We start from the raw sequence: 24,200 nt of genomic DNA, 5'->3' as shown, positions 1-24,200 counted from the left end.
CTCTGTATCTCTCTCTCTCTCTCTCTCTCTCACTGTATCTCTCTATCTCTCTCTCTCACTGTATCTCTCTCTCTCTCTCTCTCTCTCTCTCACTGTATCTCTCTCTCTCTCTCTCTCTCTCACTGTATCTCTCTCTCTCTCTCTCTCTCTCACTGTATCTCTCTCTCTCTCTCTCACTGTATCTCTCTCTCGCTCTCTCTCACTGTATCTCTCTCTCTCTCTCTCTCTCACTGTATCTCTCTCTCTCTCTCTCTCTCTCTCACTGTATCTCTCTCTCTCTCTCTCTCTCACTGTATCTCTCTCTCTCTCTCTCTCTCTCTCTCACTGTATCTCTCTCTCTCTCTCTCTCTCTCTCTCACTGTATCTCTCTCTCTCTCTCTCTCTCACTGTATCTCTCTCTCTCACTGTATCTCTCTCTCTCACTGTATCTCTCTCTCTCACTGTATCTCTCTCGCTGTATCTCTCTGCTCTCTCGCTGTATCTCTCTCGCTGTATCGCTGCTGTATCTCTCGCTGTATCTATCTCGCTGTATCTCTCTCGCTCTCTCGCTGTATCGCTCTCGCTCTCTCGCTGTATCTCTCTCGCTGTATCTCTCGCTGTATCTCTCGCTGTATCTCTCGCTGTATCTCTCGCTGTATCTCTCGCTGTATCTCTCGCTGTATCTCTCGCTGTATCTCTCGCTGTATCTCTCGCTGTATCTCTCTCTCTCGCTGTATCTCTCTCGCTGTATCTCTCTCTCGCTGTATCTCGCTCTCTCGCTGTATCTCGCTCTCTCGCTGTATCTCGCTCTCTCGCTGTATCTCGCTCTCTCGCTGTATCTCGCTCTCTCGCTGTATCTCGCTCTCTCGCTGTATCTCGCTCTCTCGCTGTATCTCGCTCTCTCGCTGTATCTCTCGCTCTCTCGCTGTATCTCTCTCTCTCTCACTGTATCTCTCTCTCTCTCTGTATCTCTCTCTCACTGTATCTCTCTCTCGCTGTATCTCTCTCTCTCGCTGTATCTCTCTCTCTCGCTGTATCTCTCTCTCTCGCTGTATCTCTCTCTCTCTCGCTGTATCTCTCTCTCTCTCTCTCTCGCTGTATCTCTCTCTCTCGCTGTATCTCTCTCTCGCTGTATCTCTCTCTCTCGCTGTATCTCTCTCTCGCTGTATCTCTCTCTCGCTGTATCTCTCTCTCGCTGTATCTCTCTCTCGCTGTATCTCGCTGTATCTCTCGCTGTATCTCTCTCTCTCTCTCGCTGTATCTCTCGCTGTATCTCTCTCTCTGTATCTCTCGCTGTATCTCTCGCTGTATCTCTCGCTGTATCTCTCGCTGTATCTCTCGCTGTATCTCTCGCTGTATCTCTCTCGCTCTCTCGCTGTATCTCTCGCTGTATCTCTCTCGCTCTCTCGCTGTATCTCTCTCGCTGTATCTCTCTCGCTCTCTCTCTCTCGCTCTCTCTCGCTCTCTCTCGCTCTCTCTCGCTCTCTCTCGCTCTCTCTCGCTGTATCTCTCTCTCGCTCTCTCGCTGTATCTCTCTCGCTCTCTCGCTGTATCTCTCTCTCTCGCTCTCTCTGTATCTCTCTCTCTCGCTCTCGCTCTCTCTCGCTCTCTCTCGCTGTATCTCTCTCTCGCTCTCTCGCTGTATCTCTCTCGCTCTCTCTCTCTCTCTCTCTCTCTCTCTCTCTCTCTCTCTCTCTCTCTCGCTGTATCTCTCTCTCTCTCTCTCGCTGTATCTCTCTCTCTCTCTCTCTCGCTCTCTGTATCTCTCTCGCTGTATCTCTCTCTCTCTCTCGCTGTATCTCTCTCTCTCAGGATGAAGGCAGTGAACAGTACCACGGACAGCACAGTCAGTGAAGACACAGAGATGGAGAGAATCAAACAGGTGAGCTCCACCATTACCTGTTAATGTTGTTTAAAGGATTATTGGTATGTAGGCTAGAGATAACAGGGTGGCCATTGCTCCCCCACTGATGGTGTCAGATGAGGATGACTATTGGCATCATCCAGGCTGACTCACATCCAGCCGTGATTGGGGGTCTCGTAGGATGGCGCACAATTGGCCCAGCATTGTCCGGGTTTGGCCAGGGTAGGCCGTCAATGTAAATAAGAATTTGTTCTTAGCTGACTTGCCTAGTTAAAGGTTAAATTAAAAATACATTTAAATTGTCAGTTAACACTATTTTATTTTTTTTATTTGTGGGAAAGCAGGTGTTCTTGGTTTCAGAGTATATGCTTAATTGATTGGAGATGATCAGAATGATAATGACTGTGATGATGAAGATAATTTGTGTGTTTAGGACATCCTTGAGGAAGTGAGAAAAGAGCTCCATAAAGTGAAGGATGAAATAATCTGTGGTGAGTTCCTGATTTGTCCATCCATTTCAAGGAGCACTCCCAAGCTTGTATTTTTGTATGTCTTTAGCAGTACAGTCAATAAGAATCACAATACAATGTTGCTCCAGCCGCAGTAGTATATTCATATGCCTCTAACACAGTGGAGGCTACTGAGGGGAGGACGGCTCATGATAATGACTAGAACGGAATCAAACGCTTTCAACCCATGTGTTTGTTGTATTTACTAACATTCCACTTATTCCACTCCAGCCATTACCATGATCCCGTCCTCCCCAACTAAGGTGCCACCACCCTCCTGTGCTCTAACACTACATACAGTGCATTCGGGAAAGTATTCAGACCGCTGAATTATTTCCACATTTTGTTACTTAACAAGATTATGTATTTAAAAAAATGTTTAATCAATCTACACACAATACCCCATAATGACAGAGTGAAAACAGGTTTTTCCGAAATGTTTGCAAATGTGTTAAAAACAAATACCTTATTTGCATAAGTATTCAGACCCTTTGCTATGAGACTCGAAATTGAGCTCAGGTACATCCTGTTTACATTGATAATCTTTGATGTTTCTCCAACTTGATTGGAGTCCACCTGTGGTAAATTCAATTGATTGGACATGATTTGGAGAGGCACACACCTGTCTATATAAGGTCCCACAGTTGACAGTGCATGTCAGAGCAAAAACCAAGCCATTAGGTTGAAGGAAATGTCCGTAGAGCTCCGTGACATGATTGTGTTGAGGCACAGATCTGGGGAAGTGTATCAAAAATGTCTGCAGCATTGAGGGTCCCTTAAATATAAGAGGTTTGAAACCACCAAGACTCTGCCTTGAGCTGGCTGCCCAGCCAAACTGAACAATCTGAGGAGAAGGGCCTTGGTCAGGGAGGTGACCAAAAACCCGATGGTCACTCTGACAGAGCTTCAGAGTTCCTCTGTGGAAATGGGAAAACCGTCCAGAAGCACAACCATCTATGCAGCACTCCACTAATCAGGCCTTTATGGTAGAGTGGCCAGACGGAAGCCACTCCTTAGTAAAAGGCACATGAAAACCGGCTTGGAGTTTGCCAAAAGGCACCTAATGACTCTCAGACCATGAGAAACAAGATTCTCTGGTCTGATAACCTGAATGCTAAACGTCACATCTGAAGGAAACCTGGCACAATCCCTACTGTGAAGCATGGTGATGGCAGCATCATGCTGTGGGGGATGTTTTTCAGCGGCAGGGACTGGGAAACTAGTGAGGATCAAGGGAAAGATGAACAGAGTAAAATACAGATCTCCTTGATGAAAACCTGTTCCAGAGCGCTCAGGACTTCAGACTGGGGCGAAGGTTCATCTTCCAACAGGACAACAACCCTAAGCACACAGCCAAGACCACGCAGGAGTGGCTTCGGGACAAGTCTCTGAATGTCCTTGAGTGGGCCAGCCAGAGCTTGGACTTGAACCCGATCAAACATCTCTGGAGAGACCTGAAAATAGTTGTGCAGCGACACTCCCCATCCAACCTGACAGAGCTTGAGAGGGTCTGCAGAGAAGAATGAGAGAAACTCCCCAAATACAAGTGTGCCAAGCTTGTAGCGTCATACCCAAGAAGACTCAAGGTTGTATTCGCTGCCAAAGCTGCTTTAACAAAGGACTGAGTAAAGGGTCTGAATACTTATGTAAATGTGATATTTATTTTTTTATTTTTTATAAATTTGCTGGGGGAAAAATAAACTCTTTGTGCTTTGTCATTATGGGCATTGTGTGTCGGTTGTTGAGGGAAAAACAATTTAATCCCTTTTAGAATAAGACAAATGTAACAAAATGTGGAAAAAGTCTAGGGGTCTGAATAATTAAAGTATTTTATTTTATATTATTCTCTCAATTCACATATTACGAATCATATATTTGGACTTTTTATATAATGACTAAATCACAAGACAATGTGTAAGGAATTTTGGTGCCTTTCTCTTTCTCATGAATTCCCTTCCTTTCTCTTTCAGCATTTATCCAGGAGCTACAAAAGAGAGGACCAGTATAGTCTCAACATACAGCCACTGGGGGTGGGGGGGGGGTGGAGTGGAAGGGAGAGATATGGAGGGGTGGATGGCTCATATATTCCCTTCAACGTTACACACACACACACCTATACATTTAGGACTGTACCAATCGGCAGTCTTCCAAACTTTTTTAGTGGCTATTTTTCTTGTTTGTCTTATGGTTTCAAGAGCTCTGCTGTGCTGTGCTTCTCTCTTGCTCCACCATCACTGCCTACCTTACTCTACTCTCTCCTGCCTCCCAAGTCAACGCCCATATCTTACCTGGACGTATCTAGCCTTACTTTTCACTAGTGCGGAGCAAGGTTTGGCTCAGTTCGAATTGAAGGCAGTCAACTGAAATTCCAATTCAATTATTGAAAAAAGGGCATCTAATTTCAATCACTTCTCAATAAACTGAAAAGGAGAAGCTATTTATGTCAAGTTTTACACATTTTGGATTTTAAATTCACTTTCTGAATTTACTGACTTCAATTCGGATTGAGCCCAAACCTGATGCAGAGAATTCAGGGAATACCGTCAACCACACCATCGAAACACAATACATTGTCAACAGTCGCACATTTCACTCTCACACCAACCTATTTGTGGGGAAACGGTTCAGCTGCAGTGGTTGACCACACGGTGGAGCTGTGAAACAGGAGAATCGGATCAGAGGGCCTGCCTTTTTCTGTAGTCTCTGTGCAACCCCGGAACAGTCGGAACTACAAATCCCAGCTTGCAACAATAACAGAGATCTGGTTAAATATATGTCTGTCTGTCTACTGCACTTAATAGGAGTGGGGTGAAGTTGTTCCTAGACCCTGATCTTGGGTCAGTTTTGCATTTTCTCCACTTATGTTTAAGTTTGGGGGAGAAGAAGCTAATCCTAGAACTGTACTTAAGGAAACTTCAACCACCTTATACTGCCACCATATATTCTAATAGCGAACGGGTTGCCAACTCCTCTGAGCTCTTGCTACACCTCACATCAATTGTTTGTTTTTTCCAAACTCAGGGATTAGAGGAAGCATATCATTTAGTGCTAGATAGGACTGTCTGCAACAGGTCCTATACTAGTCACCATGCCCACTTCTCCTTAGCATTTAGCACAGAGGATCGCAGCCGACCTATGGATGACAAACAGGTCCAATCCCAAATCAACCCCTACCCCCTACAACCTTTGCCTCCCTTCTTCACTAGTGGGGTTGTGAGAAGATTGGTTTTGTGTAAGCAATATGGCATCCAGCCAATCAGAGAGCATGTTGAAACTATTACCATATTACTTATGTCCATTTTATCCTTTCAGATCTCCACAAGTGCATAGGGTCAGGGGTTGATTTTGGTATACAGTGACAATTCTCACCTAGTCACAGAAACGGAATGATTAGAATGGGCATTATCCTCTAAAAGCAATTAGCTATTGCTGATAGGATCTTAGGTTATTTTAATTGTCTATTTAAGAATGAAGAATTAATTCTTAAGCACTCCAATGTCCATGACATTTCCGAGCTCCCTGTGCAGCACATCCAACAGGTTGCCAACCATATCCATTTCCCAATGACATGGGGAACCATGCCTGTTCTGTCCATTCTTTTTCTACCCTCCTAACACTGCCTAACTCTTCTAGTAACCACATAAGAAAAGGGGAGAGAGGGGAGAGCAGGTAGGGGACTACCTGGTATGATTCTGCTGCAGTGCAGGTAACTGCAACATATCACAGTGCGACAGGGACTCTTACTCGACTTTGTATGTTCTTATAAAGATACTTAATACCCATCATGTTAGCCGCCTCTGTGGCCTCGTCCGATAGAGATGCCAATCTTCGCTAATGCAAGTCTGCCTCACCTCCTGAGCACTCTTACAATCCTATAGATTAAGCTAAAAAAACGTAGTACTTAAAAAAATCCTTATGGTTTTCTATTTCCATTGGCAATTCTGTGGTAATGAAAATAGAAGCCCACTGGGCAAAAACTGGTTGAATCAACGTTGTTTCCATGTCATTTCAACAACAAAAAATCCATGTGAGGTTGAGTCAGCATGGAATACTGATTGGATTTGAAAAAAATCATAAACTTAAGGGAATTTTATTTTTCTTTTACCCAACTTTGTGTCTAAATCCAATGACATGGTGACATTTGTTTATTTCACTTTGAATTCACATTAGTTGACAACTCAACCAAATGTGAATCAAAACTAAACATTGAAATGAAGTCTGTTCCCAGGGGGAGGAAATTTGATTTATTTTTAGATACATTATAATTGTTATTTTGGATTTATTGAAGGTGATTTTCTATTATTAGAGTGAAGGATTTTTTACACTGAAATGGTGTGTGAGAAAATGCTGTAAAGACACTGGATTGGAGATACCTTTCTGGTCAAATACAGCTGCTTCTTGAATCAAATTGTGGTTCGTCTCATCTGTTGGTTTGGGGTGGGGGGAGAGACCATAAGGGAAGTATTTAACATTAAGCGTCATGGCATCATCGGGGGAAAATCTAAACTAAAGATAATTAATACTTGATATAATATAAGGTGGAGCATATTGAGAAATGGCTGGAGCTTAAGTAATGTAACAAACAATATTCTACAGACCCTATTGATCTAGCACTCGAGTCTATATGTGGTGTTATTTGTTGGATGAATGTTGTCTAAATACCCAGCAGTCCTTTCTAGTCCACACATTTCATTGGTCCCAATGCAGTACACTGTAGGTCTATAAATTACATATGCTCTTTATAGAGGAAAAAAGCTATGCCAATGTAAAAGTGTGGTTGGGAATACTTAGCAGGGTCTGTAGACTTAGTATATGGTGTCATTTAATGGGACTAATACGGAGAGTTGCTGGCCTTTTACTGTGGTCAAATAGCTTAAAATGGGGTGCCTGAACAATTTTGGTACAAATTTAGCACTGTACAGGAAAAATGTTTGGTCTATGGGAGGTCTTTGTGCATGCAGGAACAGTAATGTATGCTTTTTTTAGAGGGAGAATAGCGTAGGAACACAAAGAATAAACCAATATCACGATATGCCTTGCTCATATCAAACGGAATCGATATATAAAATTATCGATATTGGTGCCAACCACCACTAAATCACCTCATAATTAAGCATATATCTTCATTTCATCAGTCTGCTATATTGTTCAAGCTTAAAACCTTAACTTATTTCAACTAAGTAATTTCCTCCGGTAACTCATGTAAAACATGCTATGCCGTTGTGAGAAAGTGTATTCACATCGCCCTCTCATAAGACTACTTTAGAGAACAAGCGCGCATAAACACCACAACTGAAGTTCTCAGCGGTGGAAATAGGCCTCCCACCTTGTTTCTGAATGGACCTCTCCCATTTGTCACTAGTTAACATAACACACCATTATTTGGAGTACGCCTGAACCCTCCAAGTTTCCTCATCTGGCAAAACACATTTCAGTGTATCCTTGCTTATGTCAACCTTTCCAGTTAACTGAATCAGATGAGCAGCATTTTTCATAGAGCTTAAGATTTCCTCATCTGATAAACCTCTAACCCAACTTTCTGTCTTTAAGTGGTAGTATTCATTCCCAAAATGTTGGGTGTCAGATTTGATTGAGCTGCAACACTGACACTCCATCATATGAACTATTGGCTACATCAGGGTGAAGATAAGAAGCAGGTTCTTTAGCCTCAAATGTGTACATTTTGCATATTAAGTTGGCAGTCTGAGGGTCTTCTCTGAGCACTTGACATTCCTTAATTTAAACTCATTTTACATTGGACAAGAGCGTCTGCTATATGACAGAGTGATTTACATGTGGTGCATTCGTCTTAAGGTGGCTAGGTGAGGCAAACGCATATCACAGTCATAGTAAGCTACTTTTTTTTGGTGAAAATGTACTAACAGCAAGGTCAAAGCAAGTAGGGGGGTAAAGTGTGAGTGTTCGGTTGCCAGAGATGCGACCTAGTTAAGTATTTTTTGTTCTGTATCTATGGACGCGACTCAGTCGTTCGTTCTATTGTCATACTGGCTGGCAACGTTCTAATCCCTTGCTTGCTAGCTTGCCAACTACGGCTAATTTACAGTCACGTCAAACATTACAGCCAGAATAACAGCGAAGTATCTGCATTTGCGTTTGTTTAAGCTGTTTTCTAGTGACATTTATTTGGATGCATGCATAACAATGAGCTCATGATGCGCGATTTCACCTGGCGTAGAAAATGTGCTCTCTCCTCAGGACACTGTTTTCATGAGGAGCAAGCCATTGTTAGGGTTGCGTAAATTCGAATCTGGTATCAGGATAAATATAACAATGAGTCACCGATTGTATACTATGTATTTTTTATTAGCCAAGTAATAAATGGCAAATGCAACATTCGTATATACGGGCTCACTGTAATACCACGCAGGGCAGAACAGGGAACTGACAGGATGTATGTAAACAGTATGCTTTATACTGTGATAGTTCCAACCCGTCTGTTGGCCTATCACAGAGGCTGGGCGTGGTTTAAACTTGCCCAGCCTATCGCAGGCGCTCAGGCGGGTCCCCGCCTCTTGGTGCTTCTTGGAGTCCTCCCTTCGTCTGTATAGATTCCTACTGTTCTGGTATCACCCCCTAGTTATAACAGTTGCTCAGTTCCTGCTATTGTGTTCAGTATTTTTTCATCTCAGTTTAACCTCGTGATGACCACCCCTCCCTATCACAACTTTGTAAGATACAGCAAGTCACACCATGTGCTCAATATTGTTACATACAAACACAAGGACAGAGCATCTGCTGGGCTGTGATCTACAGTTTTGCAACATGCAGGTCACACCATGTTACTCAGTTCTTGTCACACACAGGTGAGTAGCAAGCAGTTGTTTAATCTCCTATTGATGCTCCAGTGCACAAATGCAGACACCTCACACAACCAACATCAGATAATATTTAATCATATATATGCTAATGGCTATAATGTAAAATACAGAATCCAACACCAACAACACAGCTAACACAATCACTTCAAACTGAAGCTGGAAAGAATGCAATCTAGCGGCACTTCGTTTTGTTTTACCTGTTTTCTATTGGTATTTCTTTGTATATATCCATAAAAATTATGCTGATTCATGATTTCGACTGGCTGAGAAAAGCTGCCTGTCTCATCCTGACTCCCGACACGTTCACATTACTATGGAACAGCTGGAGATTGAATTTGAATATTGAAACAATGTGGGTCTAATCCTGAATACTGATTGGTTCAAAACGCATTCCAGCCAATGTCGATTCCACAAATTACCACCAGCTAAATCTATTACGTTAAAATGCCTATTTACTCTGTTCCATCTGACTGCCTCATCAGCCCAGTCAGGTAAATTATAAACTTGATCTCCACTATAAAAATCATCTAGACATCTTTTAGACTAACATTTAGTTTTCAACTTTGCTGTTTGTCTCTCCGACATTTGCAACATGGTTTCAATTCTCAAATTCAATCTCCAGCTGTTTGGAGGATGGCATTGGTGTTGTTAGGCAAACCGTGCCAATATATCCTCCAAACACCTGCGTCGAGGGCATTATCACTTTTATACAATGGATTACTAACATGTTCAAATAATGATTGGCAGATCTCCATTAAACTTGATTTTGATTTATTTATTCATACGATTTCATCCTTCCACAAGATATAGTACCGAAACAAATCTAGGGTTGCTACCCAAGCCGGCTAGTCTTTCGTTCTATTGGTTCGGTTGCCAGAGACGTGACCCAGTCCTGTCTTTTTGTTCTGTATCTATGGACAGAACAGTTCTAAATGTTTCATTGTCATGCTGGCTGGAAACGTTCTTATTGCTAGCTACAGTCGCGTCAAACAGTGCAGACAGTAGCTGCATTTGCATTTGTTTAAGCTGTTTTCTAGTGACGTTTATGGATACATCCATAAAAATCAGCTAATGAGGCGCGATTTAGCCTGTTAGCTCCCCTGTTGTTCAGGGGAGCTAACCAAAAACACAGCTAACACAATAACTTCAAACTGAAGCTGGAAAGAATGCAAACTAGCTCCACTTCGTTTCGTTTAACCTTTTTCAATTTACATTTCCTTGTGTGTATATATACATACAAATGATGCCAGCTGATTCATGATTTCAACTGGCTGAGAAATACTGCCTACCTGTCTGTCTCATCCCGACCCTACATATTCATTACTATGAGAACTAAACACCGGCTTCGATGGCATTATCACTTAATTGGAACATGTTTTAAAACCCACATTTGATGCAAATGTCTCTTAAATATGAACATATGAATAATAATGGTTCATGGTTAGAAAATTATTTTTCATTTTCCAATATATACAGGTTATTCACACTTTTCTACTATTACATGGGGGCTTTTATTTTGCACAGTTCTGAATTTCTGTGACCCGGAAGTACTTTTTTAGTGTTGCTGACGAGACGCTGGTGTATTTAACAGCGAGGCATAATTCCAACAAATGTGACTTTTCAGTTGCATGCAGAGCAGTGAAGGCTGCTGAGAATGGCTCATAATAATGGCTGGAATGGAGCAAATGGAATGGCAATAAACACCTGGAAACCATGTGTTTGATACCATTCCAAAGACCCCGCTCCAGTCATTACCACGAGCCCGTTCTCCCCAGTTAAGGTGCCACCAACCTCCTGTGACGCAGACCAGACGTTTAGGATTGTGTTCTTGTCAAGGTTTCTCATAATATGCAATTTGCCAATCAAATACATCCCATTCTTCAGCTTGTTGGTGCTTGCTTGCTTCTGTGCGCAAATCATTTGATCACTGCAGTTTGAGATTATGTAGCCCTAATCCCTTCACGAAAATAAGATGATAGGGCTAACTGGCATTCACGATTTATTTTAACTGCATTAAATGGATTGATCTGTGTTTCTATTCCAATAAAAGCACAAATGCATCCATTACATTTCAAGCCATACATTAATAGAAATGTCTTCCGAATATTGTATGAAATATTCGGACGGTTAAAGGCCGACATTTGGTGGTTTCAATTTTTTTTTAAACACCCTTTAACATGGATATAGGCCTATAAATGGTAAACATTGTGATTTTAGTGGAACGGCTGGCGTACTCGTTTAAACCCGCCTATAGTCCTTTTATTTCGTTTCTACGGAGTATTTTAGTTTTATATATATATATATTTTTTTATTTTTTATATTGTATCCATGTTTTCTTTCTGAGTAACTGGTTTTGTGTGTCTCAGTCAAAGTAGTTTCGATCACCAATGAGCTATTATGAGGGTTTCAGCTAGCCAATTTAATGGCTCGCCAAGGCATGAATTGATTGTGACCTATGTCCATCACTACTGTAAGCCCTATTTTTTTATTTAAACTTTATTTAACTAGGCAAGTCAGTTAACAACAAATTCTTATTTACAATGACGGCCCCTATCTACAGTAGTAGAATGTATATCATTGAGTTCGATACAAATAAAAATACATTCAAAATATGGATGTTTATTAGGCCACTAAAGTGTGACAACAACAAACAGGGCAAGTATAATTTTACTAGCCTACATACTGTAGACATATGCCTAATTCAAGGAAAACGGGCCATGCCATATCCAGACTTCCTCGGCTTCCTCAAATATTCATTTACTCTTATGCTTTTTCGGGTTGCATCACTTAAGGAGAGAAACATCTGAGACACATTTTTCATGATGAACACTCGGAGATTCACTGGTAAGCCTAATTTGCCTCTGGATCCATCCCAATTGGTATTCTGTGCCCACTCGCGATATCTCTCTTTGGTTACGCATTCTTGGAATAGCACAACAGCATAACGGTCCGGGCGGCCCATGCTGTGCTCAGTGAGCAGTTCGTTACGTTCTGGTGTCAGTCGAGGAATGGAAATGTCAGGGTGAACTGACGAACTGCCTGTCGGAAGTGGAGTTCCGGAGCTCACATGGATTGGCATGAATTGTGACTCCATCTCTTCCCTCGCCCTCTTCAACGAGCCATTCTCTGTCCGACTCTCCACCAATGCGGCCTGGCACTCTGTCAATGCCACCTGGCTCTGGACCAATGCATCAGCCGTAGCCCGTATCTCTGCCCTCAGAGAATGTTTCTCTTTCTGCTGGTCTACCTTCAATGACTCGATGTCAGTTTTCAAAGTTTGAATCTGCTCCATGTGCAACTTCATCAGCTGAGCGGAATGGTACTGCGCTGGCCCCCCATCTATCATGGCCTATGATAGAAACAGTAGAGGAATTAGCTCACTCAATCTTAACAATCACAAGTGACTGTTCTGCACAAATGCTGCATACACAAACACGTTTTAGGAATCTAGCAAAACTCACCGCTTTCTTTGTTACCATGCGTTTTTCCATTGGGTCGAAACTACAGAACAAGAACACACACGGTTAATGTTCTGTAAAACAAAAAGCCTACAATACCTTCAAAAACATGTGTTTCATACCGAGCCTTATTCTTATAAATCCACCCAAGTTTCTTCAACTGCCTTCTGACTGTGATTAGAGCAATGTTGATGTTGTGCTGTGATGCCAACAGCTTCATTCAACATCTCCTTCGCCGATCGTTCATCATCTTCATCAATCAGTGAGTAGATTGCTTGAATAGTCTTGCTGGAAATGGTATACAATCTAAAAATGTGCAGCATACAGTAAAGGCTAACAGTAGATGTATTTAAACATAATGTTTAGCATTATTAGGCGTAGTGCAGCCATACTCTCTGGATAAGAGCGTCTGCTAAATGACTTAAATGTAAATGTAAATGTAAATGTTCATTTTCCTGGGCTTTCGCGTTCGGCGTAAAACGGGCATCTGACGATAGTTTTTTCGAATAGCACTGTCCGTGACTGTAATCCCCAAATCTAACATTTTTTTTGAAATGTCCTCAGTAGATTTCCCCTTATCTGATCACTTAAATTAATAGAGATCTTGGTCATGGTGCTAAGTGCTACAGTATAATCAAAGTGCATGAGGACAGCAGGTAGGTTGGTACGTAGGACTGGATCCTGAAAGTGAGGACAGTGGGAGGTCTGTTGTATACTAATGTCCTATTATACAACTGGTGGGTCTAATGCTGATTGGTTAAAAGCGCATTTCAGCCAGTGTCTATTCCACAAGTTACCACCAGCTAAATCTATGATGTTAAAATGCCTATTTACTCTGTTCCATCTGACTGCGCAATCCACTGTCTCATCAGCCCAGCCAGGCAAGTTATATAATTGATCTCCATTATAAAAAGCATTAAAACATTATCTCACATTTATTTTAGACCAACATGTAGTTTTCAACAGCAGATATTTGTTTAAACATTGGCTCCTGTCTCTCTGACATTTGCAGCATTGTTTCAATATTCAGGAGAAGACAGGCAGGCAGCGTTTCTCAGCCTGTCGAAAACATGAATCAGCGGGCATAATTTTTATGGAAATATACAACGAAATGTAAATTGAAAAAAAGTAAAACGGAATGAAGTGCATCTAGTTTGTAGTCTTTCCAGATTCAGTTGGCTGTGTTGTTAGCTTGCTCCTCTGAACAGTGTCCTGAGGAGAGAGCACATTTCTATGCCAGGCGAAATCGCGCCTCATTAGCTCATTGTTATGGATGTATCCAAATAAATGTCACTAGAAAACAGCTTAAACAAATGCAGCTACTGTCTGCACTGTTTTACGTGACTGTAAGTTAGCCGTAGTTGGCTAGCTAGCAAGCAAGGGATAAGAACATTGCCAGCCAGTATGACAATGAAATCCATAGATACAGAACAAAAAGTCTGAACAACTGGGTCGTGTCTCTGATAACCGAATAAATAGAATGAACGACCGGCCGGCTTGGGTCGCAACCTTAGATTTGTGTCAGGACTATATCTTGTGGAAGGATGAAATAGCGTGAATAAATTCATAAAAATAAAGTTTTTAACGAAATATTATTTGACTATGTTGGTAACCTGTTGTACAAACGTGACAATGCCCTCGAAGCTGGTGTTTGGAGGATATATTGGCACGGTTTGCCGGCCCTCGATATATCCTCCAAACACCAGCTTCTTAGGTATTATCACTAAATTGTTAGCTGGAGTAACACCATTCCAGTTCTTCTCACCCCAAACTCCGCCACTAACACAATTATTCGTTTAATTTGGATGATTACAACTTTCAACGAGACCTGGGCTGGGTTTCCCAAAAGCATTGTAGCACTAAGATCATCTTAAGATCATCTTAATTCCTTTTAAACTAAATGGAAACCCAGCCCATAGAGAACAGACAGAATGGACACAGTCTTTTTTACGGTGCTACCCGTTCCAGGGTTAGGACAGTAACCAGCAGATGACTTGAAAATTATCCCGAACCTGACCTATCACATATTTAAGTGATAATACCGGTGTTCAGAGGATATATTGGCACGGGTGTTGTTACCGTGCCAATATATCCGCCAAGCACACGCTTCGAGGGCGTTATGCAATGGGTTACCAACATATTAAAATAATGATTGAGATTTTAATTAAACGTTATTTTTGTTTATTCATCCTTCCACAAGATACAGACAGACCCGATACAAATCGTTTGTCGTTCGTTCTATTGGTTCTGTTGCCAAAAACGTGACACAGTCATTAAGTATTTTGTTCTGTATCTATGGGCGCGACCCAGTCATTCGTTCTATTGTCATACTGGCTGGCAACGTTCTTATCCCTTGCTTGCTAGCTTGCCAACTATTGCTAACTTACAGTCACGTCAAACACTGCAGCCAGAATAACAGCAAAGTAGCTGCATTTGCGTTTGTTTAACCATATAACGTTAACTAGCTCTCGTCAGGAAACAACTTTAAGTACAGAGATCTCATAAAGTCTGCTTGATTAACAAAGCATCACAGATATTTCAAGGGAAATCAGGTGACAAACCAGTTTTTGAAATGGTGAGTGATGGAACAATATTAGTTGTATATTTATTACATTTGACTAATTTAGCAGACACTCTTATCCAGAGCAACTGAGCAATTATGGGTCACGCACTGGCCTGACTGTCTTAACAACTAGGCTACTTCCGCACTCATTTATACATTTGTTCCATACAAAGGCAAGTCATTTAGCCGTTTTAATAAGCTATAAGGTCTCACTTCTACCATATAAGAGAGTTTTGGTAATGCTGTGCCATCAATTTGTTTGAATGTATTTTCTCTCATCAACTTTGTAGGACAGTGAGGACAGACACAGCCTGCCACTCTCCTTCCACACTGAGCCCAAACCAGAGTCACTGGTTCCTGATTGTGACAGTGGAGTCCAGTGTGCAGCGCAGGATCCAGAGATGACTTCAGTAAAGCTGGAAGACTGCAGTCAAACACTGGGGCTGATTAAAGATTAAGATGAGATTGTGAAATATATTCCTCATGGTGAGAGAAGCCTCACTCCTGCTCTGGCTGTGAAAGTGCTTTATTACAAACCCTAAACTAACCATTATCAGAGTTCACACAAGAGAGAAACCATACCATTGGTTTTGACGGTGGGGAGGGTTTCTCTCAAATGGATACCTTAAAACAGGTACATTTGACACATTTGTCAGAAAATACACACATGATATACAGTTTAAGTTTACTGTAGAAAGGGCCCATGGAGTTGGTGGAATAATCCTTTAATTCATTGCCACTTACTCAGCTGGGCCAGGGGCGCTTTAATTAGGTCAGGTTGAAATGTCAGACAGATCTCAACTCCATAAAAGGAGGAAATTGCCATCGCCTGAGCTAACTGCTTTCTCTTCCTTAACTGCGTCTGATACAGAAGTTCTGTGCGTCCATGAATCCACGTAAGTCCACCGACTTTGTTACCTTTCATCTGAACTATCTGTTGCGATCCGGAGAGTGCGCCATCAGTTATTGTTAATAGTTATTTCCGCAGAGCGCGGCTTGGAGCGCACGCTTCAAACATATTGTGTAATGGGAATTCTCAATGATCACGGCCCTACGGATCCTCATAGGCCAATTATGCAATCGATATGCTTAATATGTAATGAAATTGATTACATGTACACATGAAGACAATTGAAAGGGTGAAATGAGAAATGTCATTGTTTGCTAATTGATGGACTTTGATATCAAACTAATGGGGATTATAGATTGAATAACCACTGTTTGTATTCTTTCATGATTTATGATAAATAGTTACGAGCCTAAATGACTCACGGATGATAACTATAGGACTTCTTAATGAACTGGATTGTTGACTTCCCTAATTATGTTAATCATGAATGCTTGGTATGATATGATCTTTTAGAATGATGAATTTGATCAGATACATGTTATTTGTTTCCTTTGTTATGCAGCACATACTATTCAGTAAATATACCACTTTATGGTTAAAGGAATTCCTGCCTCAGTCTCATCCATTCCTCTGTCACCTGGCACCACCTGTTCACCTTCACTGTCAGTCATCCTACCTATCCAGCTACCCACACAGATTCCACTAATCTTTCATTTACATACACTTAGGTTGGATCCCTTAACTTGTTTTTCAACCACTTCACAAATTACTTGTTAACAAACTATAGTTTTGTCAAGTCGGTTAGGACATCTACTTTGTGCATGACACAAGTAATTTTTCCAACAATTGTTTACAGACATATTATTTCACTTATAATTCACTGTATCACAATTCCAGTGGGTCAGAAGTTTACATACACTAAGTTGATTGTGCCTTTAAACAGCTTGGAAAATTCCAGAAAATGATGCCATGGCTTTAGAAGCTTCTGATAGGCTAATTGACATAATTTGAGTCAATTGGAGGTGTACCTGTGGATGTATTTCAAGGCCACCCTTCAAACGCAATGCCTCTTTGCTTGACATCATGGGAAAATCAAAAGAAATCAGCCAAGACCTCAGAACGGAAATTGTAGACCTCCACAAGTCTGGTTCATCCTTGGGAGTAATTTCAAAACGCCTGAAGGTACCACGTTTATCTGGATAAACAATTGTACGCAAGTATAAACACCGTTGTACCACTCAGCCATCATACCTCTCAGGAAGGAGACGCGTTCTGTCTGCTAGAGGTGAACATACTTTGGTGTGGAAAGTGCAAATCAATCCCAGAACAACAGCAAAGGACCTTCTGAAGATGCTGGAGGGAACAGGTACAAAAGTATCTATATCCATGGTAAAAAGAGTCCTATATCGACATAACCTGAAAGGCCGCTCAGCAAGGAAGAAGCCACTGCTCCAAACCCGTCATAAAAAAAAAAGTTAAAATAAAAAAGACTACGGTTTGCAACTGCACATGGAGAAATATCCTCTGATCTGATGAAACAAAAATAGAACTGTTTGGCCATAATGACCATCGTTATGTTTGGAGGAAAAAGGGGGAGGCTTGCAAGCTGAAGAACACCATCCCAACCGCGAATCACGGGGGTGTCAGCATCATGTTGTGGGGGTGCTTTGCTGCAGGAGGGACTGGTGCACTTCACATAACAGATGGCTTCATGGGGTAGGAACATTTTATGTGGATATATTGAAGCAACATCTCAAGACATCAGTCAGGAAGTTAATGCTTGGTTTCAAATGGGTCTTCCAAATGGACAATGACCCCAAGCATACTTCCAAAGTTGTGGCAAAATGGCTTAAGGACAACAAAGTCAAGGTAATGGAGTGGCTATCACAAAGCCCTGACCTCAATCCTATAGAAAAGTTGTGGGCAGAACTGAAAAAGCATGTGCACGCACGGAGGCCTACAAACCTGACTCAGTTACACCAGCTCTGTCAGGAGGAATGGGCCAAAATTCTCCCAACTTATTGTGGGAAGCTTGTGGAAAGCTACCCAAAACGTTTCACCCAAGTTAAACCATTTAAAGGCAATGCTACCAAATACTAATTGAGTGTATGTAAACTTCTGACCCACTGGGAATGTGATGAAAGAATTAAGAGCTGAAATACATTTACATTACATTTAAGTAATTTAGCAGACGCTCTTATCCAGAGCGACTTACAAATTAAATCACTCTACTATTATTCTGACATTTCACATTCTTGAAATAAAGTGGTGATCCTAACTGACCTAAGACAGGGACTTTTTATTAGGATTAAATGTCAGGAATTGTGGAAAAACAGAGTTTAAATGTATTTGGCTAAGGTGTATGTAAACCTGCGCTGCAAAGATTAGACTCTAACACTTAATTCTCACCTTATAGGGGAAGTTGAGGGAGTAAAAAATATTAAATAAAGAAACTGTTCCACACTTGTAATCTTATTGTTCTTCATTAAGAATGGTAGACTACTACTGGAGTGCCCAACTGGTTGTCACGCCTGCTTGCTCCCTCCCTCCCTCCCTCCCTCCAGCGCTTTGCTGTCGCCCGTCTACAAAGCACCTGTCCTGGCAACTGTCATTGCGCACACATGCTCCCCATCGATAAGCACACCTGGACTCCAGGTGTTTTTGTTACAGTTAATAATGTCAAGCTGATTTATTTTCTGAGGTCATGGTCAGGTTGTATACAAATTGTTAGGTTGTTTTTGTCTTTTTGGTGATGAGAAAAATATCCACCTACCAGGTTGTAATGGTTGTCAAAGCTTCCACCAGATAACAACCAAAATATGATGCCTTTCACTGGTAGTTACCAGATATATCATGCCGAAAAGCCTATAGGATGAAGACAGAGTTTTTCTTGTGATATAGCTTTAGTTTTATTTCATTAATGCATATTTATGTTGACTGGATCACATTTGTCTCCAGTGAAATATGTTTCTCATGAATGCCCACTTGATTTAGATAAACGTTCTCAGGTAAAATAAACCCATTAATTCTAGGAATCATAAAACTTCTGTTAAGATGTTTTGTTGAACAATCTCACAAAGCTATATTGTATTTATTTTTTTGCAACAGAGAATTTGATAGGCCATGATAATAAATTCCTTAGCCGTGATTTATTTTTTTTTCATTCCCCGTCTGATCTAAGAGAGAACTCTCAACAAATTGGCCTAAGGCCACTAGCAAGTCAATTTGATTTTGTTTCAGGTGTGAATGGATCTTTTTAGGGTGAATCATTGGTGTCGATGCTCAGAGTGAAAGAGGTGTGAACACACCTGTAATGGCTCATGTCTACATTTTTAACCAGCCATTGGTTAAATTAAATTCAATACAATGGGAGGGGTGTGGCATGCACATGAGGACCAGGAGAGTGTGTGGTGTAGAGTGGTGAAAGTATTCACCCCCTTGGCATTTTTCTTATTTTGTTTCCTTACAACCTGGAATTAAAATAGATTTTTGGGGGGTTTGTGTAATTTGATTTACACAACATGCCTACCACTTTGAAGACCCGTGCAGTAGCAGAGATAACAGTCTATGACTAGGGTGCCTGGTGTCTTTGACAAGTTTTTTTGTGCCTTCCTCTGGCACCGCCTGGTATAGAGGTCCTGGATGGCATGAAGCTTGGCCCCAGTGAGGTACTGGACCGTACGCACTACCCTCTATAGTGCCTTGCGGTCGGAGGCCAATCAGTTGCCATACCAGGCATTGATGCAACCAGTCAGTCAGTGCTCTTTGGTGCAGCTGTAAAACTTTTTGAGGATCTGAGGACCCCAAATCTTTCCGTCTCCTGAGGGAGAAAAGGCTTTGTTGTGCCCTATTTATGACTAACTTGGTGTGTAATAGTGTAGTGTGGACAACATTTTTTAAAAGTTGGTGAAGCAACAGCTGTGCTGGAATGCAAACAATATTGGTGTCCGTTCTGATGGTATGGAGCAGGAAGATGAGGGTCAAGGACCGGAATGGTCGGTAGTGGAAAGACAGGAAGAAGAGAGATCATGATACAGAAAGCAGTGGAGAGTTTAGTAAAGAAAGTATAAAGAGGGCCAAGGTAGGATGCAAGAGTTGGAAAGTGGTGATAGTGTTTGAGACCACAGGGCCACATTTACACCCTATCTGACTAACTAATGCAGTAGAGAAAGAGATAGGTGAAGTCAAACTAGCTCGGTTTATTGGAAATGCTAGATTGCTCAGCAAGAGAAGATTTTGAAAATGGAAAAGCTTAATGGGAAGAAGATTAAAACGCCATGTCCCTGGTGCTTATGCTAGATTGGGGGGAGTCATCATCGGGGTCCCAATATCTATGTCTATAGATGATATCAATTACAATGTGAATGGAGGAAGAGTGATTGAGGCCAAAAGATTGATCAGTAGGAAAGAAGGTCAAAGAAGTGAAAGTCTATCAGTGCTGTTGAGGTTTGAGAAGGTTAGGCCTGGGAAGGTACAGATAGGATTCCTTACTTTCAATGTCAGAGAATTTGTCCCGTCCCCATCGCAGTGTTTTACATGCCAAAAAAAGGCGACACGTAGCTGTTCAATGTAAAGGAAAGAAAATATATGCCAAGTGTGGAGGGGAACATGATTACAGTGAATGTGGGAGCAATGAGAAAGTTATGTGTTGACAGTGCAGCATTTGGTGGATGTCAAGTGCATAGAGAGGCTCAGTGATATAGAATGAGCCATGATGTATCGTATGCAGAGGCTGTAAGACAGATTGGTTACAGTGTGGCATGATGGCACTTCCATCGCTGCTCCTGTATTAAGTGGACCTAATGTCGGGGCTGGTGTTTCTGATGGTCCTGATATGTTTTGGAGGCCCACTCAGAAATCTTGTGCTCATGGATGTGCGGTATCAAAGGACACTTTGATAATGAATAAAGTTGACTTCATAGCTTTTATTGGTAAGGTTATCAATACGACTCGAGTTGTGGAAAGCAGTAATAGCAGGTTGAAGGTGTTTGTGCAGACGGCTATAAAAAAATTAAGAATCTCTATCACAGTAATATATTGGATAAAACACTGTTTCGGCATCACTGTGCCTTCTTCAGGGTAATGTAATGAACGCTTGAACCAGGTTATGTAAACAAACAGTGCAATTAATGCAACCAATGACAATAATGAGGGTGTGTGATAATTCTTAAATGAATTAGAATTGAGTGAAACTGTTAAGACAATAGTTTACAGCATATTGATTATATTGTTATGTATATGATTGTTAACATATGGAAACATAATTAGATTTGTACATAATATTAACATCAACATACATTGATTCATTTAATTTCATATATATTTAATTGTTTCCAATTTCATTATGCATAACAAGCCTCATCAACAGGGGGAATATATTGGGTGTACGCTGATAAGCTGTAGAAAGAATATATCCATTTGTAAGATTTATGAACTAAATCATTGTTCATAAGAAGGGCCTGAGGTCAAATTCAATATTCAGACCACTAGGGGTCAATGTTTTTAGACAGGATATCCAGTAGGCCTCCCTCTGTAGTAGTAAGATCTCCATTTTACCTCCTTTCCTTGGTAGAGCAACATGCTCAATGCCTGTGTATTTGAGAGAGGAGAGAGGACTGTTCGCTTCAACAAAGTGAGCTACTACTGGATAGTTAGTGTTCTTACACCAGATTGAGCTGCAGTGTTCAGCAATGCGTTGTTTTACATTTTTGCATGAGATGATAACGCTAACAGGGATTTTTCAACCTCGATGTGGGTGTCTGAAGAAGGATGTTTTTGTAGTGCTATTGGACTGTGCACATGGAATGAGTGTCAAGAGTGTCTGAGTGGGCTCATGTGGAGATGGCAAAAGAGATATTGAGGTTAACAGATGTTACTGTTGAAGTGGTTATTGACATCCTGAACAATCCTAAGGCTGGAGTGTTTCAGCATGATATAGATATAGTTTAATAGGGAGGGGTTTTGGGGGAGGGTGTGGTAAAAGTTAGTAGGGATTTATTTTGTTTAAGTTAATTTTTTCATGGTAGTACAGAATTGGGAAGATCATGATTGATCGTACATTCCAGCGCAGTAGGTGGCGGCATGCACTTAAACGATTGTTTGAGGACCCCCATTATATCATAGAAGGGCTTCTATTATATAATAGAAAGTGGACCCCTATTATATCATAGAAGCAGGGGTTTCTCCAATAGAGCTCCATTTTTATGGAATGGTCTGCCTACCCATGTGAGAGACGCAGACTCGGTCTCAACCTTTAAGGCTTTATTGAAGACTCATCTCTTCAGTTGGTCCTGTGATTGAGTCTAGTCTGGCCCAAGAGTGTGAAGGTGAATGGAAAGGCACTGGAGAAACGAACCGCCCTTGCTGTCTCTGCTTGGCCGGTTCCCCTCTCTCCACTGTGATTCCCTGTCTCTAAACCCTATTACAGGGACTGAGTCACTGGCTTACTGTTGCTCTTCCATGCCGTCCCTAGGAGAGGTGGGTCACTTGAGTGGGTTGAGTCACTGACGTGATCTCCCTGTCTGGGTTGGCGCCCCCCTTGGGTTGTGCCGTGGTGGTGACCTTTGTGGGCTATACTCGGCCTTGTCTCAGGATGGTAAATTGGTGGTTGAAGACATCCCTCGAGTGGTGTGGGGGCTGTGCTTTGGCAAAGTGGGTGGGGTTATATCCTGCCTGGTTGGCCCTGTCCGGGGGTATCGTCGGATGGGGCCACAGTGTCTCCCGATCCCTCCTGTCTCAGTCTCCAGTATTTATGCTGCAGTAGTTTATGTGTCGGGGGGCTAGGGTCAGTTTGTTATATCTGGAGTATTTTTCCTGTCTTATCCGGTGTCCTGTGTGAATTTAAGTATTCTCTTTCTAATTCTCTCTCTTTCTTTCTTTCTTTTTCTCGGAGGAGGACCTGAGCCCTAGGACCATGCCTCAGAACTACCTGGCCTGATGACTCCTTGTTGTCCCCAGTCCACCTGGACGAGCTGCTGCTCCAATTTCAACTGTTCTGCCTGCGGCAATGGAACCCTGACCTGTTCACCAGACGTGCTAACTGTCCCGTACCTGGTATTTTCAACTCTCTAGAGACAGCAGGAGCGGTAGAGATACTCTGAATGATCGGCTATGAAAAGCCAACTGACATTTACTCCTGAGGTGCTGACCTGTTGCACCCTCGACAAACACTGTGATTATTATTATTTGACCCTGCTGGCCATCTATGAACATTTGAACATCTTGGCCATGTTCTGTTGTAATCTCCACCCGGCACAGCCAGAAGAGGACTGGCCACCCCTCATAGCCTGGGTCCTCTCTAGGTTTCTTCCTGGGTTCTGGCCTTTCTAGGGAGTTTTTCCTTGCCACCGTGCTTCTACACCTGCATTGCTTGCTGTTTGGGGTTTTCGGCTGGGTTTCTGTACAGCACTTTGTGACATCAGCTGATGTAAGAAGGGCTTTATAAATACATTTGATTTGATATTCACTAATGATAGCCTGGTGGAGCCTACCCATAGAGTGATTACGCCCTCTGCTGGCGAGGAGACATCAGTATAGGCAATCATTAGTATATTCATATGTTGGCTTCACTTACATGTAGGCCTTTAACATGTTATAGGATATGCATTACAATAATCATCCATCACGTGAGAAACTATGGTTAAAGTGCACTTTTGCATGGTGCCACCTTGGTGCGATGACAATAACAATATCCTACAGGACTTCTATTTGACATCCGTAAGGCTCTTTGTTTTTTTACAACATATGATGAACTTACAACATGGACCTCTTATCTTTTTTTCCTTAAAAGCACATGGATATGTGTGAAACAGATACACAAAAACGTGGGATTTTGTAATATATTCGAAAACTTAAATGTTGCCTAATGTTAGTAGTAGCTAGTAGTCTTGTCAATGATGCATCAATGCAATATTGGCACAATATATTTTAGTCTTTTAAGATCTTTAATAGGCTGATGTGTCTAGGCTTGGTAATGGCAAAAGCTGACAGTTAAGAAAATTCTAAAGCCCTTAAGTCCTCTCCACCACTCCTAAATAAAGAGCTTTGTTAGAGGCATATTGTCATTTCAGCGTTCACTAAATAAAATAAGATTGATTGATAAACGTAAGACTGGTAAGAAATCTTTATACTATTCGATA

General features: G+C 41.6%; 2 protein-coding genes and 1 long non-coding RNA gene across 5 annotated transcripts in view; 2 read left to right on the top strand and 1 right to left on the bottom strand.

Annotated features, from left to right (window-relative positions):
• The window catches only part of LOC118389844 (vasodilator-stimulated phosphoprotein-like), a 53,270-nt gene extending 46,510 nt beyond the window's left edge, over window positions 1-6,760 (top strand). For all 3 annotated transcript variants that reach the window (XM_035779749.2, XM_035779748.2, XM_035779746.2), the window contains 3 exons: window positions 1,792-1,861; window positions 2,277-2,334; window positions 4,323-6,760. In XM_035779749.2, the coding sequence (XP_035635642.1) occupies window positions 1,792-1,861; window positions 2,277-2,334; window positions 4,323-4,360 (166 nt within the window). In that variant the 3' untranslated portion in view covers window positions 4,361-6,760. The remainder of the gene's footprint in view (window positions 1-1,791; window positions 1,862-2,276; window positions 2,335-4,322) is intronic.
• Window positions 6,761-11,790: 5,030 nt separating this feature from the next.
• Window positions 11,791-13,040, bottom strand: LOC118389842 (protein Pat-like). The gene is made up of 3 exons (XM_035779745.2): window positions 12,772-13,040; window positions 12,653-12,692; window positions 11,791-12,540 (listed from the first exon to the last, which is right to left on the bottom strand). The coding sequence occupies exons 1-3, from the start codon at window positions 12,867-12,869 to the stop codon at window positions 11,893-11,895; spliced, it is 786 nt and encodes a 261-aa protein (XP_035635638.1). The 5' UTR covers window positions 12,870-13,040; the 3' UTR covers window positions 11,791-11,892.
• Window positions 13,041-14,816: 1,776 nt separating this feature from the next.
• LOC118389843 (uncharacterized) lies at window positions 14,817-16,666 on the top strand. Its single transcript, XR_004826850.2, has 2 exons — window positions 14,817-15,224; window positions 15,503-16,666. It is a non-coding gene; the product is annotated as an uncharacterized LOC118389843 (long non-coding RNA).
• Window positions 16,667-24,200: the final 7,534 nt, after the last annotated feature.

The sequence above is a fragment of the Oncorhynchus keta genome, chromosome 11 (assembly GCF_023373465.1).
Source record: "Oncorhynchus keta strain PuntledgeMale-10-30-2019 chromosome 11, Oket_V2, whole genome shotgun sequence".
In the NCBI taxonomy this organism is placed as follows: domain Eukaryota; kingdom Metazoa; phylum Chordata; class Actinopteri; order Salmoniformes; family Salmonidae; genus Oncorhynchus; species Oncorhynchus keta.
The sequence above is the reverse complement of the archived record's forward strand: the minus strand, read 5'-3'. Positions and strand labels throughout refer to the sequence as shown.